This window comes from Primulina tabacum, chromosome 14, assembly GCF_025594145.1.
Source record: "Primulina tabacum isolate GXHZ01 chromosome 14, ASM2559414v2, whole genome shotgun sequence".
Classification (NCBI taxonomy): domain Eukaryota; kingdom Viridiplantae; phylum Streptophyta; class Magnoliopsida; order Lamiales; family Gesneriaceae; genus Primulina; species Primulina tabacum.
Genome location: NC_134563.1, coordinates 30242502 through 30261305, shown reverse-complemented (window position 1 = coordinate 30261305; position 18804 = coordinate 30242502). Strand labels below are relative to the sequence as shown.

The following is an 18804-nucleotide window of genomic DNA, read 5'->3' as shown; positions in this document are numbered from 1 at the left end:
GTGAGGGCACAGAAATACTCAGTCACAGTGGAATCATCTTGTCGGAGATCACGTATGGCTGACTCAGTTGCAAAGAGTTCAGTCGTTTTGTCGCTACATGAATAGGATTCACGAGCAACATCCAAGATCTCTGAGACAGGGATATCATGTTGTTTTTATGAGGGGAATAGATATATGGATGGAAGGATAATCTTGTTATTCTACTTATTCTCAATGAATACCGTCCTACATATATATACACACACATATATATATACACACACACTACACAAAATGAAAGCTAGCAACCTAATCCATTTGAAGATTTAAATTGCAGACTAAAGAATAAAAGTTTAAATATGAAAAACATCTTATCCGAGTTGATCTTATCAGATCTTCAACACTTTTTTTTTCATACGAAGGATTGGGTACACACAAGTAGCACAATCAATCATCTATATGTACTTGAATACCAAGATTATACATGAAACAACAAAGAATTACTGTGTAACAACCACCATCAAGAACATTGATTCCAGAGTATTCTGAAAATGTAATGAACTCGCATAAAATGGAATTATACATGATACAATATCCCTGTGCACAAACTATTTTAATGGGAACTAAAAAACAAATAATTATACAAGTACGTTATCCATAAATTTCAAACCTCAAACAAACTTTCCTCCAAGAGAGGAAATGTAAATTAGACAAGCACTAACATAAAAAAGGAAATGGAAATCTGAGTAAATAAGTCAACTAGGAATTTTTTACATGTAATTAAAGTTCCAATCATGATTCCATTCACTAACCGGTGAAGTGAGATTTGCAAGCTTCTATTCGCATTCCATATCCAGGATTAGCTGTATTCTGTTATAGAATGGACATATAGATCACTGATACGTAGAAAAAGAATCCGTACATTGAATGAAGCTAAATGAATGTAAAAGTTGGTTCATCGGGCCGTGTATAGTGAGAGACAGTGCAAAGAAAAAAGACACGGTGTTGCTTGGACTAAACTAGATCATCGGCGACTCAGGAGGCAGTGTAACAAAACATCACAGAACTTCAGGGACAATTGAAAAAAGATTTTCTTGCGTCGGCTAGATTCTTGTATTCGAGAAACTAAAGTGAAATTTAAACATTTGTAGCCAATTATCAATATGCCTACCACCTTCTCAATGAGTCAACTCACGATCCAATGCGAAGCAATATAATACAAATTATTTCACCCAACATGCATCTTACTCTAAACATAATTGTAAATGATGGAGGTGTTTCTTCCTGTAATACTGCTTACCTAGATGTCGTAGAACCGAGAGCGACGCCTTCGAGAGCTGTGTGAGAAAAATTACATGAGAGATATGATATCCAAGCAACAAAATAAAAATTGAAGGTAGGCATTTTATTATGGTTTTGTCAACAAACAAGACTGAAAAATCAACAAAAAATTTAAAAACATCAACAGATATGTAAAATACATAAAGAAATGAACCATCCAGAAATTTAATCTGCTCATAATCTCAATTTTTATTGAGTTATCTGAAAGATAAAAAATAACAAATTGCCACACCATTGGAAACAAAATAGTAACACACTATGCATCCACTCACCTGTTTTGACCAACTCTTCCCCTTGAAACTTCTCTGGCACTCACAAACTCGTCAACCGTATTTACAGGGGATCTAAAATCGGGATATTCTACGGATGATATAGAACCCTCATCAGAGTTTGAAGTGTCAAAACTCAAACGATTATTTCCTCTTCTGGAAACACCGAGTCTTGATCTTCTTCTGTTTCTAGATGCCCGAAAATTTTCAAATACTTGATATAACATGCAAGATGTCCACCAATTTCTTTTGTTTCCAGGGATGTCGTCAAAATCATCTCCCGAGTTATCTCCATATTCTATCACATAATCACCTAGAACCACTCCACGAGGGACTTCTGACTGGATAGTGCTTAACACATCAATTATCTCGGAAGATTGCTGGAAATTCTCCCAATCCAGTTGGCGGGCAGGATCAATTTTTGAAGGGCAAGCATGAGGATGCTCTACTCGTGCATGTTTTTGAAGTTCCGCGTACGTACCCGAGAATGCACATTTCTCCTCTTCACAGCGGCGTTTCTTGTCATCCAGGTGTACACGAGCAATATCAATCACTATCCATCCAGTAACTTCTCCTCTACACAAGGGGCATGCCGGTTTGCAATCCGATTCCAGATCCAAAGACTGCATAGTTTCAACAGAACTTGGTGATTTAGATCCAAATGGCATCCCACTTGCTTGCTTGAAGCGATAGAGACAATTTGATTGCAAATGGTCTGTGTCACACACAAATGGCCGACATCCATTATGGTACGACGTGCAATGGAGGAGAACACTATTGTGTGGAAATTCCAAGCAGATAGGACAAATAACGTCATCCCAGTTCGTATACAGCTGAATCTCCTCCATTCCAGTTCTGTTTGGGCTAAAGCCCTCTTTTCCGGTGTCTCAAAACAGACGCAGAGAATCAAACTTTAAGTCTCTAGAAACATGGAGCAAAAACCTTCATGCCTTTTGATAAAAAATATTAGAGTCAGAATAATGAATGACAGATTACAATGATCCTATAAGTTCACCATGCAAGAAAGTCTTCCAAGCAATGAACAAAAAATTGAAGATGATAGTAGGAAAGGCGTTGGGGGAGTATGACGCCTGGACCCAACCGACTAAGCAATTATTATTGAAGAATATGCTTTAGAAGAGTTAGCAAATTGCCATAACTGAAGTGGAAATTGAAATGAGATGAAAATATCACATTTTGGTTTGTTTGCGGACTGTTGTGCGGAGGTGAGAAGCACGGCCATGCAATGAATGTGTGTGATATGTTTGCTCACAGACACCTTCATGTTAGCGCACAAATACTAAAAATATGGGACATGTATTTGGTGGTTACATATAATTCCAGATGTTATAATATACTTAATTAAGATGGAAAAAATAGGGTTCCATGGTTGGGGGTTTTGTAGAGTTTAAAAGCTTTTTAATCTCCTTTTAAGTAATCCCCAACCAATCAAAACACATATTCGTAATCTACGAGATGAAAGAGCTATATTTTGATGCTACTTTCAAATGATCGATGATGTTTCTAATTAACCGAAATTTCACAGTAATAATGTACAATGATGTATATGGTTTATTATTCAGTTTACACCTGCCAACACGTTTATATTTTCGGAATTATCATATTGATTTTATATTAACTTTCGAAGAAATGATAAAGTGGGGTTCATTTGGATAATGATCTATATCAATTGTATGATCGTGTTATGTTGTTTGGATAATTGTTTTACAGTCGATGGTGTCAAAAATTTACTTAATCAGTGATATTCATGTACTTGAGTCATTCATTGACGCTACAATTGATTATGATGTTGTCTGCTAATTTACTTAATCGATGATATCCCGTACTTTGAGTTATTCATTGACACTAGAATTGATTATGATGCTGCTTGCTGGTATTTTAGTATTATATATATAGATATCATGGGAATTAATAAGGGCCGGGAGTAGCTGTCGCAGTAGATGATGTGATATGATGTTAGTTAGATATGATGCACAAATGATGGTTATATGATGATGTTTAATGATGTAGCTTGTGATGGACTGCAAGCACGTGATGTTTAATGATATTGTTCTTTTATGGTGTGCATTTGTGCAATGTATAATGATGTTAGTCTAATATGACGCAAAAATGTAAAATGTAGCTGCTGTGATAAGGTAACATTTTACATAGAGATGTTAGCTGATCCTGATTGTTTGATATCAATAGATATAGCAAATGGATTTTGATGTCAGATGGTATGATGTGAATTACTTCGAGCAGGGATTTATTGATTAGATGTGAATAGCGATCTTAATAGAGTATCAAGTGTCTCGTTAATTCATCCCTCCTTTTATTTGTTAGTTGCTATCTATAAGTTGATTTGTGATGATACATCACTATGTCGATGTTGTGTTCACGCGTGGGATTATTTCTGATGAAAAGGTAACAAGTCAGCTCGTGAAGAGTCTATGGGGTAGTGACACATGATATAACTCGTAAAGGTACTTGAGTTACAGGTGATATTTAATCTTATCCTAGCCTGTAAGTTTTTGGATATTTTCAAATGGCATATATCAATGTTCAGATTTATTGTTACGTTAATATAGTGCATGATGATCGTGCTGAATTTAGTTTAGGGAAAATGCATTAGGTTTGTGGGATTATATGTATTGATTAGGACTGATGTTTTGGTGGTGTTGAGCTTCAACTTATGCGGAGATTACGCGGAATTTTTACAAAGTCCTAGCTCATAATTGCCTGTTACAACGGTGAACTTGTGGGACATCACATGGAGGATGTAAAGCTTTCTTTTCCTAGTCATCTGAATAATCACAAAGAAGCAGCTGTTAAAACAATCTGCTTTACGAGGAGAAACATGTCTACCTCTCATTACTCATTTATTCCTTACCTTTACTCGGTTTTCAAATCACTTTTCGGCCATTCCCCTGATTCTACATGTGATTCACCAAAATAAAACAAAAAGGCAGAAACACTAACGCCACATCTTTGCAGATATTAAAATTTGCATTTCACCAAGCACTCTAAAACATTTCTTACGAGATATTTAGGAATAACAATCAATCAGTCGGATCGCCACTTCTTTCCTCAAAGCAAGTTTAAGTACGTCTGCATGAAGAATGAACATCAACTCAAAGAGGAAGTATCACTGCTCTCAATCATAACCGAAATAAAACAAAAATTTCAGGGGAAACACAATACAAACAAATGGAAATTTTTTAAAAATCAACACATGGTCGATTGCAACTGATGATATAAGTAAGGGGGAAAGACTTGAAACTAAAATTTTGGCTCGCATTTAATAGTTTTTTCATACATCAACTTCTTCAAATGGAGGTACCATGGATCCAAAAACTACCTCGATGTACCTCACAACAATCCCAGTCTCCCGAAGAGAAAACCTTTTTTTTTAATGATAAAAAATGGAAACAAATTTCAAACAGTCCCCATCCTCAACATTTCACAAAGAAATGAAGCCAAAGAACGGGGAAACTCCACACGGGTTGGATGATTAACACTTGTAAAATCCGAAAAACAACAATCAAACCCAAAAATCAACCAAAAAAACATGAATTAAACCCATTAAAGCAACCCACGGCCATCATGGGATAATCAAAGAAATCCAATCCACGGTTACCCAAAAGTCAACCCAGGCAATTGATTAACAGGCAACATCCAACCCCCATCCGCGAATAAAAAGAATCGGAATCTCCCTCGAGTTTGTACATATAATACATGTAAAAGAGGAAGAGAGATGAACCTGGTTATTCTCAAAGTCCGAGGATTGAGAAGTAAAGTGGAGACGATAGGGTCTGTCTATTTTCTGATGAATGAAATTAAATGAATGAATATTCATGGTTGGTGATGTGGACTTTATTGTCTTTTCCTTTTGTTCCCCATTCATTTTATATTTTTTAATTTAATAATAATAATAATAATAATATACTCCATTTTATAAATTTGTCATAATAATTTTATAACTTTTACAAGAAAAAGCATAATTGTTTTAGGTATTTTTCTCGTTTTTGTTTTAGAAATATATAATTCAATATTACAATTATTTTTGTTCATAACGGTTTGATTTTCTTCCAAAAGAATTAAATATATTTGGTTTTGACAATTATTTAATTAGTAATTAAAATATATTTTAAAATATAATATATTGCTTTTTTAGTTAATGTTTTAGTTAAGCGTTAGTTAAAATCTTAATGAAATAAATAAAGGCAAAAATTTATGTGAAACGGTCTCAGGGGTCATATTTTGTGAGACGAATCTCTTATTTGAGGCATCCATGAAAAAGTATTACTTTTTATGCTAAAAATATTACTTTTTTAATTGTGAATATCGGTAGAGTTGACCCGTTTCACAGATAAAGATTCGTGAGACCGTCTCACAAGAGACCTACTCATAAATAAATAACTTGTGGGGACCCGGATGCTAATCATTCTCTTAATCATCATTTGGGACAATTTAATCAATTATAATAAACAGGGTCTAATTTTTTTCTTTTTAAAATACAGTATTAAATGCGGAACGTAATGGAATACATTCTAATATACATGTCAGTATTAAAGTACAAGTCTTGTACTATATACGATCATTCAAACTAAGGTTTAATAACTAAACATCAACTGTCCAAACCCTATCTCTAATCAAGTCCGTAGTCTCCACTCTAATCCCGATCTCTCTTCATCTCCTCGACCCCGATCCTGTCCCACCTGTTGCCATGCACACATACAAACACGACATCAGCCGGATAACTTCGGTGAAAATAAAATCCCAGTATAAATCAATGAAACATGCAATCATATAATCAATATAGAGCATGAAGCAGATATCCGTAATATGTATCAAAATCTGAAACCATAATCAATATAAAACTGTCAATCAGACTCGTGACTCCACGGCTCAGACTAGACTCAATCCTAGTCTAGGGATCCCGGTTTTCAGACGTTGACATTCCTATATCGAATTCAGTAATAGAAGAAACTCCAATTCTATTCAATCGATATAACCAAACATCCGGTGTCTTGACCTATCCGTCACAGACTGTGGCACTATCGCCAATTCACTATCTTGTGACAATGTGCAATGTGCCAGTGACGATTCCATCACTATCGGCACTTATGTCACAAGATCACTCGTCTAATACTCATCTAATACATGCTTCTATAAATCAATAGAACAAGCATATCAATTCAAATCATTGTAAATAATAACAATAAGTATGTGATTTAGCGAAACTCAAGTATATCCTACTCGAGTCGTTCTCCCAGTACCACATTGACTTATACCTTTCTTTTATGACAGTTCTGACGACGTTTCTGTCTGGAATTCAAAGTCTTTCAACACTCAATCTGGCAATGACAATATCAATAGTATCATATCAATATACTACTCCAATCCATACCAACTCTGATCAATCTGGATTTAATTCAAATTCAATGGCATACGGCACAATCTCGATATCCCGATCAATACAACATCAGCAGATAATAATTACAATCCATAACTGATATCCAATACAATCTGGAATCAATTCATAGTTCAAATCTGTTCAATATCAATCGATATACTCTGAAAAATTATAACAATTCCATAATCAATTTGTTTCTCAATTTGATTTCGATTCTACGTTGTCTAACATGTCAAGAACATCATATATGAATTATATTCGATTCTGACAATATCAAAATTTCAAGATATATCACAACATAAAACTTACGTTCAGTTGAAGCTCTCGTCAATAGGAACACGGTACTGAAATTGGATTGAAAATCTAACGGACGGATCGAAATATAAAGGCGTAAGGATTTCTCAAGACCAATTCTCGAGTCTTTCTTGCTGCCAATTCAAGTGAATGAAGCAACTTTACATATATATATATATATATATATATATATATATATATATATCCAACTTGCATGTTAAGGCAACGTGTCTATTTTTCAAACCTTTCAGGCGGCGCTCGGGCGGTCGAGGATTACCGCCCGGGCGCGGAATGTTCTTCCTAAATATTTTCGGATTGCACATTGGCGCTTGGGCGGTCACAAAACTACCGCCCGGGCGCCACATCTTCTGCCCGAAACATGTTCTTATTGAACATTGGCGCTCGGGCGGTCGTTTTCTACCGCTCGGGCGCCAATAGTTCTGTCCAAAAATGGCACCCTTAATATGTTTTGGCCAATCTGGTCTCGGAAGAATCCGTCTATAATCATATCAATTAATAATCAATAATCTCAAATTAACAGACTAAAAATCTCGGTCATTACATAACTATAAACTAAAAATTGGCAAAGACAATTTTTATCATTTCATAAAATATACTATATAAATACAATGATAAAAACTTGTGTGAAATGGTCTCACGGGTCGTATTTTGTGAGACAGATATATTATTTTAGTCATCCATGAAAAATATTATTTTTTATGATAAGAGTTTTAGTTTTTATTGTGAATATCGGTAGGCGTGAGACCGTCTCACAGATAAAGATTCGTGAGATCGTCTCACAAGAGACCTACTCTACAATTATTAATCTAATTAAATTGCTATTTTTTGTCGATTTGTTTTCTTATATATATAAAAATTCGGTTTTTAATATTTATATTTAAATTTAAAAAATTCAATTTATGATTAAGTTTTGATTTTCGTTTTCTTCGGTTTGAATTTATGATTTTTTTCATGCTAAACGTGAAGTGTATTCAATTCAGAGTTTTGATGACTTTTAATGACTTTTTCAAACGATATATTTTTATGGATTTGATAGATTTTTATTGACTTTTATAGAATCTCACAGATTTATAAATAGATTTATGTGAATTCAAGTAGAGTTTTTTGCAAGATTTTTATAAATTTTTGTGAATTTTTTTTAAAGAATTTAAAAATTTTGTAATTAATTATAACATATTATTTTTTATTAATTTCTTTGAACCAATAACTAATTAACATATGTAACATATTCAGTTTCAAATAGTTTTTCAATATTTATATTAATAAATGAATTTACTTATTTAAAAGTTAAATCATTTAATCCTTATATGTGTATATATGCGGGTTTGTATGCATGCTTGTAAATTTTTTAAAATACATCAATTGATTAATTTGTAATTTTGTTTTTAAATTGATAATATACATGTGAAAAGAATATTTGTGTGAATATAATTTTGTATAAAAATATTATAGATTACATATTAATTGAAATTGAAAATGATAAAAAGATTTTAAAAATCATGGTTGTTGCGAGGACTATTCAATTATTAAGAATTAAGCGATATTTTTTTGGATCATATTTTATTATTACTGCATATTACATTAATTTGTATAAATCATAAATTAAAAATCACAAAATCAATTATGGAATTCAAAATTTCCTATGATATTAAAATAAAAAATTATTAAATGAACAATCAGCCAAAAAATGAAAAAAATTAAAAAAAAATGAAAATATATATAGAGATACACTTCCAAAATTTGAGAGAGTGATAGAGATAGATGAGAGGAGAGAAGATAAGAAAATAGATAAATAAGTTGTGTATGAGTTAGAAGTTTTAAAAATCCATCCAAATCTTTGGGTTGAACCAAATACAATTTTTGACAATTTATAGTTGTACATTAGGTTTTAATGTTTGTATGTTGATTAATTCTATGAAGTTATTAAAAGTCTATTGAAAATTTGAATACCTATAGATTTTTATAGAGTTTTTAAAAGTCAATGTTGAATATCACTTGACTTTTTAAAACTCTATGAAAGTCTATTTTGAATACCACTATACTTCTATAGAGTATGTAAAAGTCTAAGTTGAATACATCTAGATTTTTAAAATCTATAAAAATCATTAAAAGTTAATAAATCTCCTACATTGAATACACCCCTAAAATTTGAAGACTTTTTATGATGAGTAATTAATATCTTCTTTAGAAAATATAAATATTTATTGAATACTAGTACATCGACGCACGCTAATATTTTTTATACTTTATTTGATTTATATTTAAATGAGGATCAAAATGAATTATAATAAATAGTGAGGGACTACACTGTAAATTCGATATATAAATTAAAAAATAAATTGAAAAATAAAAAGAATAAAAAAATGATCTCAATAAAAATTGAACCTATAACTTAAACTCCAAAAAATAATGACTCTATCCGCTGAATTATATATCTTGCGTTAAAATTTTAACATTTTATTAATACGTATAATTATTAAATCAGTATTATTTATTGGTCAGATATGACAACAAAAAATGAGGAAAGTAACAGATTGGCACGAGGTTTTAGCTTTCTACTGCGACAATGGATCCCTTTTCGTCGGCGGCGATTGCTCGGAAAACATGGGAGCTGGAGAACAATATCATCTCTGCCTCCTCCAACGATTCCTCGGCGGCGGCTTCCGACGCTATCTTCTTCTACGACTCCGCGGCGCAAGATAAGTTCCATCAAGAGAAGCCTTGGGTTAACGATCCTCACTACTTCAAGCGGGTGAAGATCTCTGCTCTGGCGCTCCTCAAGATGGTTGTCCATGCGCGTTCTGGAGGAACCATTGAAGTTATGGGCCTAATGCAGGGCAAAACTGACGGAGATACGATTATTGTGATAGATGCTTTTGCCCTTCCCGTTGAGGGCACTGAAACTAGGGTTAATGCACAGAACGATGCCTACGAGTATATGGTGGAATATTCACAGACCAATAAGCAGGTTCTTATGCTTGATATTATTGGAGTTTAAGATTCCATGCTTATGTTATCGTGATATAGGAATTAGGAATGTCGGGGAGTTAGCGAGAAGTCATAGGATTGTGTATGAGGAGAATAAATAGGATTTTGGTGGGTAATCAATACACCTTATGAAGAATATTGTAAGCCTGGTTGGCTTGGAGTGCTATTGTCGCGACTGGAATCAGGGGAGATGAGAAGGGAAGGGTGACTCGCTGGAATTTGGGACGGTGATATTTTAATTTTTAGTAAAATTCACATAATGTTTTTTAGAGCGTCAGCAGCCCCCCCCCCTGCTGGGTCCTAGTTTACCTTTGATTGTAAGCTTAATGGAAGCTATCATTCATGTTCTGGTGTGTAACAATGACAAATTATACACCAAAAGGACTGTATGGATAATAAGAATCAGCTGATGAATCAGATGATAGTGAAATTTGATTTTGTGCCTTTGCATTGGTTTTATTTTAAATGTTGTACTTTCTTTTAAAAGAATGTGGTATTTATTTACTCACAAATGTATTATTGTCCCAGGGCGTTGTGTTTGTAAACTGAAATGATGCCACCGTCTCTGCCTTCACACAAGCACAACTATTAGTATTAACAATGACGGTCAAAGATTTTTGTTTGGATAAGTCTTAGATGGATTGTTAAGAAAATGGTCTTGGGAAAATTTTTGGGCATCTGGATATTAATTCTGATATTGAGAAAAAAATAACAGGATTGTTTTTGTGAGGCTGTAAGGCATGAAGGTGAGAAGGTCTTTCAAATTCCGATGATTTGTGGACTTTTTGGCATCATATCTGATTTTTCAATGTATTGTTGGCTTATAGCATCGCTCGTGAAATCTTATCTTTCTCGTGGTTATAATAACGCTGTTATTAAATCCATGGGGTGGTTGATTTTTGTTATATAAGTGGCTTTCCCGCTAGGTCATTGTTGTGAAAGGCGAGCGCCTGGCTGCGCCTAGGAGACAGGCGCACCACCCAGGCGCACCACATTAATCAAGCGTGCCGCTGCAGAAAGGCGAGGGCCTGTGTGCTTTGGTATTACTCGATGCGATTCACTATATATAACTCAAGCCCAATAAAATTTAAAGCCCAATAACAAACAAAAGCCCTTTTTAATGTTTTAAAAAAGCCCTACAATCTGCATGTGCGTTCTTTTTCTTACCGTTCCTTGAAATTCTTTCTGGAGTAGCGCAACGGCCTTTCTCTACGTCTGAAACTCTATGGTTCTGTTCGTCTCTCTCTGTTCTAGTGTTTTTCATCTTCTGTGCTAGTTTGCTTCTTCAAAAACTGTGAGTATTTAAGAGTTGGTTTTGTGCCTTGTGGATTACAATATAGGATTTATTGTATATGGATCAATGATCATCTGTCTGTGCTAGCCCTACAATCTGCATGGCTTTGCTTGATGATTTAGATTTTTGAAGTTTTTTGGTTAATATATTATGATGCACTTATGACTTACTAATAAATTTTAGATGATTGGAGTTTTTTTTTTTTTTTTGGTTATGATTTATGGTACATTATCGGCTAATGAATTTTTATTTATATTATTTTTTATCTTTGTCAAAGTATTTAATTTAAATCGTATTAATTATTTTATATATGTTGAATTTTAAAATTTGTGTCAAATGCGCTTTACTTCGATAAAGCGTGCGCTTCGCCTTGCGCCTCAGGCCCCAAGACACCCTTGCGCTTTAGTGCGCCTTGCGCCCCAAATAACTATGCGCTAGGTGAAAAGAGATCTCACTTTAACATTTATGGTCAAACACAAATCCTATAGTTGTAGAATGTTAATAATATCTAACTTTATGTCTTTCCAACGCAATGATATCTTATATAAGTGGCTTTCCCGCTAAGTGAATAGAGATCTCACTTTAACATTTATGGTCAAACACGAATCCTATAGTTGTAAAATGCTAAAAATATCTAACTTTATTTATTTCCAACAAAATGCTATCAGCGCATACGGTTTGTGCTATTTCCTGTTTGTTTTCTCTGTGAGCTAACTATCAGGGAGTTGACTGTATTAGTTTTTGGACATCAGACTATTTCTCTATGAAAATGTAAAGAGGGATTTTGATTATTTTAAATCATGTAAACACAGAGTGTTTCGTAAGTGATTATATCATATCAAAATCTTCCGTTGGCTATTTTGGATGTCATTTCTCAGTGCAATTTTTCTCACTTTGATTTTGTTTATTAAGGCGGGCCGTTTAGAGAACGTTGTTGGGTGGTACCATTCCCATCCTGGTTATGGATGTTGGCTTTCTGGTATAGATGTTTCTACACAAATGCTTAACCAACAATTCCAGGAGCCTTTTCTGGCTGTTGTTATTGATCCAACGAGGACTGTTTCTGCTGGAAAAGTTGAGATCGGTGCTTTTAGAACATACCCCGAAGGGTATAAGCCTCCAGATGAACCAGTTTCTGAATATCAGACAATCCCCTTGAACAAAATCGAGGATTTTGGTGTTCATTGCAAACAGGTAAAAGTTTCTGTTTCCGTACAAATCCAAAGCACTCTATACTGAATTTGCTCACTTACTCGGGTCTTTTCTTTTATGTAGTATTATTCATTGGATATCACATACTTCAAGTCATCTCTTGATTCTCATCTTTTGGACCTACTATGGAATAAGTATTGGGTTAACACCCTATCGTCCTCTCCTTTGCTTGGCAATGGAGACTATGTCGCTGGTCAAATATCAGATTTAGGTAATTTCCTTGGATATGTAAGTTGACGTTTGGTTGGGTGTTTTTCATTATCAACTTATATGTTTTGAGAATAATTTTGAATTACTCGTTGGAAATGTGTTCTGAAACTTTTGGAAGGTTGTATGATTTTTTGTCATTTTGAAGCTTGCACGATTCAGTCACTTTTTGAAATCGTTGAAATGATTTGTAATTGAAAGATAATTGTTTTGAAAGTGAGCGATGGTTGAGTTTGAAAGCTGATTAAAAAAATTAGTCAGAACATTCAGATATTGGTGGAAAATGAATTCAGTCGAAAGTGTTTTTCCCCCCAGCTTGAGCTGTTGGCAATCAGTCTGTGCATTTTACTATTTCAGCATCTACACCTTCTGATATTGCAACCTTATATGTCGTGGCACTGTTTAATACTAGTTAAATGGAACTTGTGCAGCTGAGAAACTAGAGCAAGCTGAAAATCAATTAGCTCATTCACGTTTTGGTCCTTTGATAGCAGCCTCACAAAGGAAGAAAGAGGTCAGTGCATTTGACAGCAATTTACTTGCGCATAAAACTAGAACTGCAGTCGGAGTGTGCTAATGCTGTTTTCTGCTGTATTTTGTGTTGTATGCAAAACCCTCTTTTGGTTTCCCATACTCTTTGTTTCCAAATTTCTTCCTCTAATACAGAACACTTCCAAGTAACGATGTGAATGGTAGTATATTGCTTTGTTGGCACCTGAATTTTTGCGCAATTTATACTTACAACTGTAGGATTGTGGACGGAAAACTGAAAATACAACATATAAATAATTTTATATTCTGCATATCCGTTATTTTCCAACCATTTTGCTTTATATAACAACAAGTCACTAAGTCCAGATATTCCTAACTCCACTAATCATATTTTGCCACAGGCAGTCTAAAACTAATTATCTTTTTGAAATTACATGTGTCACATGCCATTACATCGTCTCAAATTGGGGTCATCACATTCATTTTGCCAATTTGTTGATTTACACAAAATCAAGATTAGGGAAAATTTTGTGATCCTGACAAATTAGCAATGACATTTATTCGTGGATTGCTTTAGTGAGCAATGAACACATTGGACTGCCTTAAAGACAGTCTACATCCTGTGAAGTGCTTAAAAAAAACCTGCTTGCTTTGGGTGATTTTGTGTATGTTATTCTCCGTAGCTACTCAGTAACCAACTATTAATATGTTGGTGAAACTTTTGTGTAATTCCAAAAATACTATTTAACCACTCGACCACATATTCCACAATTCTCTTTAAATCATATTTTTCTCCTACCATTTTAATTTTAAAAATTGATGCCGTTTATTTTTTTAAAAAAATTATTACTTTCTTCATTTTTCCATGGACATGCGGTGTCTGTGCCACGATCCGCTATTGTGTATACAAATCATTCAGCATGCCAATATTGCTATACTCTGTGGATGCTTGCCTTTGTGTATTTCAGGAAGAATCTCAACTTAACAAGATCACTCGTGACAGTGAAAAGATCACTGTGGAGCAGGTTCATGGTTTGATGTCCCAGGTATCTGTGATTCAACACTTCGCCATTAACGTAATTGCACATTTTTATGTCCGCAATACATATGTTGAGTTCTATTGATCTGTACCTTGTTAATCTTCAATTCTAGGTAATCAAGGATATACTTTTCAATTCCGTTTGCCAGTGCAATAAATCTGGGGCTGAGTCTTCTGGGCCAGAACCAATGGTTGAAACCTGAGCCATAAAGCTTTAACATCATTTTTCGCTCACTGTAGAACCAAACAGAGGATTTAACGAGTCTCTTCTATTATTACCCAGCCAAGACTCAGCTAATTTTCCCACCTGTTGGCTCGATTTAGAAACTTCGTACATAATCTGCGGCGTTGTTATCGCGAGCTTTATTTTGTTAAAGTTTTTGTAAATTCTTGAAAATGGATTTGAATATAAATTGTTCACACAGATATTACCATTATAATGCGTAACGTTTCACGTGTCTTTTTCACCCGATAATTTAATTTTAGCCCTTAAATGCTAAAATTTATAAATATTTTAAAATACTAAATCTCTTGACTTAAAATAAAAATTATAACTTTAAATATTTAACATCTTAGTTGTCTCAAGTCTTTTTTTTTTTGTTCGGCATCGAATATTCGTGAAAGACTTAATTTAATTGTGGTGATGATAGTCAAAACCAGTAGATCACGTTAGTAGAACCAGAAGATAGTATAAAAGCAGATGTTTTCGTGTCGTCTTAACAAAGCAGTACTCTTTGAGTACTTATTAGCTTAGAAAAACAGAAGCAGAACTTGACTTTTGCTAAAACAGAACCTATCGATATTAAATTAAATGTTACCGTTATTGTACCAAGTACAAGTATTAAATGCATCATTAATGCTGAACAAAGTCATTTAATACGCTTTTCCAAATGTGGTATGAAAACAAGACTGATTGTTCTGAAACTTTTTGCAGGAACCTTTTTCGGTAATAAAGCTGATTCGATCAGAAGTCAAAGAAGCCGTTTTGTTTATAGACGTTGGATTCAAGACTTTTATAAATACACAAGATCAACGACGTTTATAGGTGACCCAACACTATAAACAACGATTACATTCTTTAACATACAAACGTTGATTTGAGCAGTCAGAACTACTTATCATCTTCAAGCTCAATATACAGAAAAGCAGCACACGCTTCATATTAGTTATCTGATCTTTTGAGATCATACTGTGCTGACTGTTTCGTACTCTCTCTATAATCGTATTCACAATTACTATATCTTTGAGAAGAGTTTGTAATCTGAAAAAGAGTCTTTTTCAGAACTTTGCTGTATTCATCTTATTGTGTTGAGAAACTAAGAGTTTTAGTAGGCAAAGGATAAGTCCTGCTGAAGTGGATGTGTACAAGTGTTGTACTGTAAAAACCAAAGTCTTTTAGTGATACCTTCTGGAAACAGAAGAAGGGGAGACGTTGAATATTTATCTTCGAACTTCCATAAACAACCATTGTCTACTGCCTACTGTTTTATTGTGTTTCACCATACTCCATCGGATCGTTTCCGTACTTTTTATTGTGATCTGCTGGACTTACTCTTGAACAAGATTAGCTATAATCTCTAACAGGATGCTAGCACCCTTTGCAAAAACGACCGTCAAAGGAACGAGTTTATTCACTCCCCCTCTAAACTCTATATCGATCCCCAACAATTCGTCTGAAAACTAAAACTCGAGAAAACATTTTAAATTGCATAATAAAATAAATATATATACATTTAAAATAATTTAATACATAGCATGCATTGCTTAGATTATTAATTAAATAGATTAATTAATTCAACCATGCATGAGGTTTAAGTGTACTAATTTTTGGGCACTACATTTCTGGTTTTATTGAGCTTATTAAAATATTTAAATCATTACTAGGTGGTAAATTTTTCATATTAGGTGCACATGTCATATTTAAAATTTGTATGTTGAAGATGAACTAAAAAATATAAAATAAAATATTAAACCAATTAGAACAACAATTCATTATACATGGACACATCCTCAAGTTATGAAACAATGTAGTAAATTTTGCAAAATCAGTGGTATAAGGCCTAAACGGTTTATACGGGGCGTTTTAACACGTTGAAATTTAACATATAAATTGTTATTATCTTCTTTTGAATATAAAGATTTACTAAGTTTATTTTTTCGTCAACATGTTCAAGCTTATGATATTTATTTGTTTGCAAATGATTGAACATATACACTAACATCTGTGAAATTTTTAAAGTGTTTAATAATGTTAGTGACCAATTATCTGGTTCTCTTTTAGTTTTAAAATATTGTTGTAATATTGTATGTATTTTTATTGAACATATTAAATCTAGTGATGCATATGATGACACTTTCGACATATTGTGATGAAGGTCGTAACAAACACAAGTATATCCAATTTTTTTATAACGACAAAAGAAATTTTAGTATGCCCCTTTTCATCGGTTGCAGTGGAGCAAAATTTTAGTATCTTGTGAAATAAATTAGATGAGAGACATTCTAGCTTAAGGCCGAAAAATTTGAAAGCCCGATGTTTGCTCAATAATTGGTCTAAAATGTTGCCGGAACAAAAAATGTTAAAATGATGAAGACAGAGGATACATCTACATCAAAAAAGGATACATAGCCAAAAGAGGATACATAGCCAACTTATATAATTATACTATATAGTTATAATTATATATATATATATTATTGTATATGATATATTGAATTTGAAAACTTGAATACTTATTCATGAAACTGTGCGTCGCGCGCTTGGGCGACCAACCCTTCACTCTCGGGAAAATCCAGGCTGTGTACCCCGTGTTGGGGCGGCCAAAAATGGTTGCCCTAGCGTTGGCCATGTCGTCTGGAAATTTTCAGGCTCCAAGCTGTCACCCCCTGAAATCGATACACATCATTGGCGTTGTTTAACAATTTAAAATCGTTAAACAACAAACCATGTAGTACATAAAATAGCCAAAAATCGATATATTACATAAATTAGGACTGTTTTTACGGAGCATAACATAAATACAGAAGCTATAACGTAACTAAAAATAAAAATAAAATTGATGCTTGAAAATTCATGTATCAAACTTAAGCAACAACCCCAAAACATGTGTTATTCATTTTCTTCCAATTGATCTTCGTCTTTATCTAGAGAGATAAGTTAGGGTTGTGTGTTTGGGAAACCTCAGCATGTGTGGTCCAATCGTACACAAGAATATCAAATATACCTGTAAGCCAACTTACCTAATTATTATATGTGTTTGGGATACTCTCAGCTTGTGTTTCGGAAACTCTCAGCGTAAGGAATCGTGTGGAATGAAACATATACAAAATCAGAGGACATGAAACGAGTAATGTACGATTAACTTTTCAAAAACAGGAACATCATTGTTTTAAATTATACATATAAGCCAACTTACCTGAATATTTTTTTCAAAATGTGAGAACGATTAATGGAAGCGATTGAAAGTAAAGGCTGTCAAATTGCTTCGAAAATGGACAGAAACTTGGCTTTGAAAAGTTGTTGCTAGGCTTTGATTTTTGCTTCAAAACCTGGACAGAAAGTTGACCTCGGAACGCTGTTGAAAGGCTTCGAAAATGGACAGCAACTTGGACAGGTTTTTGCTTCGAAACACTGCTGAATACTCGAGTATTTTGACAACACTCATGTTCGAAACAATGGAAGAAATGCAACTTGAAAATGAGCAGAATTTAGGCTTCAAAAGGATGCTGAAATCTCGAGACTTTGACAGCACATAAGCTCGACAAACTCAACTCTTGTGCTCGAAGAAGGCATGGCGTTTGGTGTGGTTTTCTTCTAATCCAATGTCTCTATTTATCGGCTACGAGAGGTGAGCTGAAAGGGTGTCATAATAACCCTCCTTCAATGGTCATAAATTGGTTTTTATGAGCAGTGGCGGAGAGCTAGAATTTTAAACTCTAGAATCTTTTAATATTTTAAATTGATCTACCGGGCTAATATCATATTATTTAAAAATTATACAAAATTTACACATAAATTTTTTTTAAAAAAATTGGGCCATTCGGGCTAAAGCCCGGATACAAGAGCATGTAGCTCCGCCCATGTTTATGAGTAATAAGCAGCCCTTAATTTGCTCGTCAAATTCAGCAATTATCTTGTGCCAAATTAAGCTTTTAAAATTTTAAAATGCAAGACTTGGATGATTGTTGCATGGTCGGGAGAAAGTGGTCAATACCATCGTTACGATGATGTTAAATGAATATAATGATGGAT

The 18804-nt window shown here is 33.8% G+C and overlaps 2 protein-coding genes across 4 annotated transcripts; one reads left to right on the top strand and one right to left on the bottom strand.

Annotated features, from left to right (window-relative positions):
- Window positions 1–522: 522 nt before the first annotated feature.
- Window positions 523–5446, bottom strand: LOC142524201 (uncharacterized). 3 transcript variants are annotated; one of them, XM_075628033.1, is made up of 5 exons: window positions 5350–5446; window positions 4629–4697; window positions 1593–2539; window positions 1280–1316; window positions 523–849 (listed from the first exon to the last, which is right to left on the bottom strand). In XM_075628033.1, exons 3-4 carry the CDS (start codon window positions 2435–2437, stop codon window positions 1280–1282), a joined length of 882 nt encoding a protein of 293 aa, XP_075484148.1. In that variant the 5' UTR covers window positions 2438–2539; window positions 4629–4697; window positions 5350–5446; the 3' UTR covers window positions 523–849. The 3 variants fall into 3 exon arrangements, with proteins under 3 accessions (XP_075484148.1, XP_075484150.1, XP_075484149.1); XM_075628035.1 differs by having other exon boundaries at window positions 1593–2510; XM_075628034.1 differs by lacking the exon at window positions 4629–4697 and having other exon boundaries at window positions 5350–5406.
- A 4383-nt stretch (window positions 5447–9829) lies between these two features.
- On the top strand, window positions 9830–14988 carry LOC142524827 (COP9 signalosome complex subunit 5b-like). Its single transcript, XM_075628945.1, has 6 exons — window positions 9830–10288; window positions 12515–12796; window positions 12878–13025; window positions 13453–13535; window positions 14482–14559; window positions 14666–14988. Exons 1-6 carry the CDS (start codon window positions 9887–9889, stop codon window positions 14753–14755), a joined length of 1083 nt encoding a protein of 360 aa, XP_075485060.1. The 5' UTR covers window positions 9830–9886; the 3' UTR covers window positions 14756–14988.
- Window positions 14989–18804: the final 3816 nt, after the last annotated feature.

Excerpts from the sequence above, each read along its gene's own strand:
- LOC142524201 (XM_075628033.1), bottom strand. The coding sequence starts at position 2,437 with ATGGAGGAGATTCAGCTGTATACGAACTGGGATGACGTTATTTGTCCT. Across the intron at positions 1,317-1,592 it reads GGAAGAGTTGGTCAAAACAG|CTCTCGAAGGCGTCGCTCTC; the intron begins GTGAGTGGATGC and ends TTTCTCACACAG.
- LOC142524827 (XM_075628945.1), top strand. The coding sequence starts at position 9,887 with ATGGATCCCTTTTCGTCGGCGGCGATTGCTCGGAAAACATGGGAGCTG. Across the intron at positions 10,289-12,514 it reads ATTCACAGACCAATAAGCAG|GCGGGCCGTTTAGAGAACGT; the intron begins GTTCTTATGCTT and ends TTGTTTATTAAG. Across the intron at positions 13,026-13,452 it reads TGGTCAAATATCAGATTTAG|CTGAGAAACTAGAGCAAGCT; the intron begins GTAATTTCCTTG and ends GAACTTGTGCAG.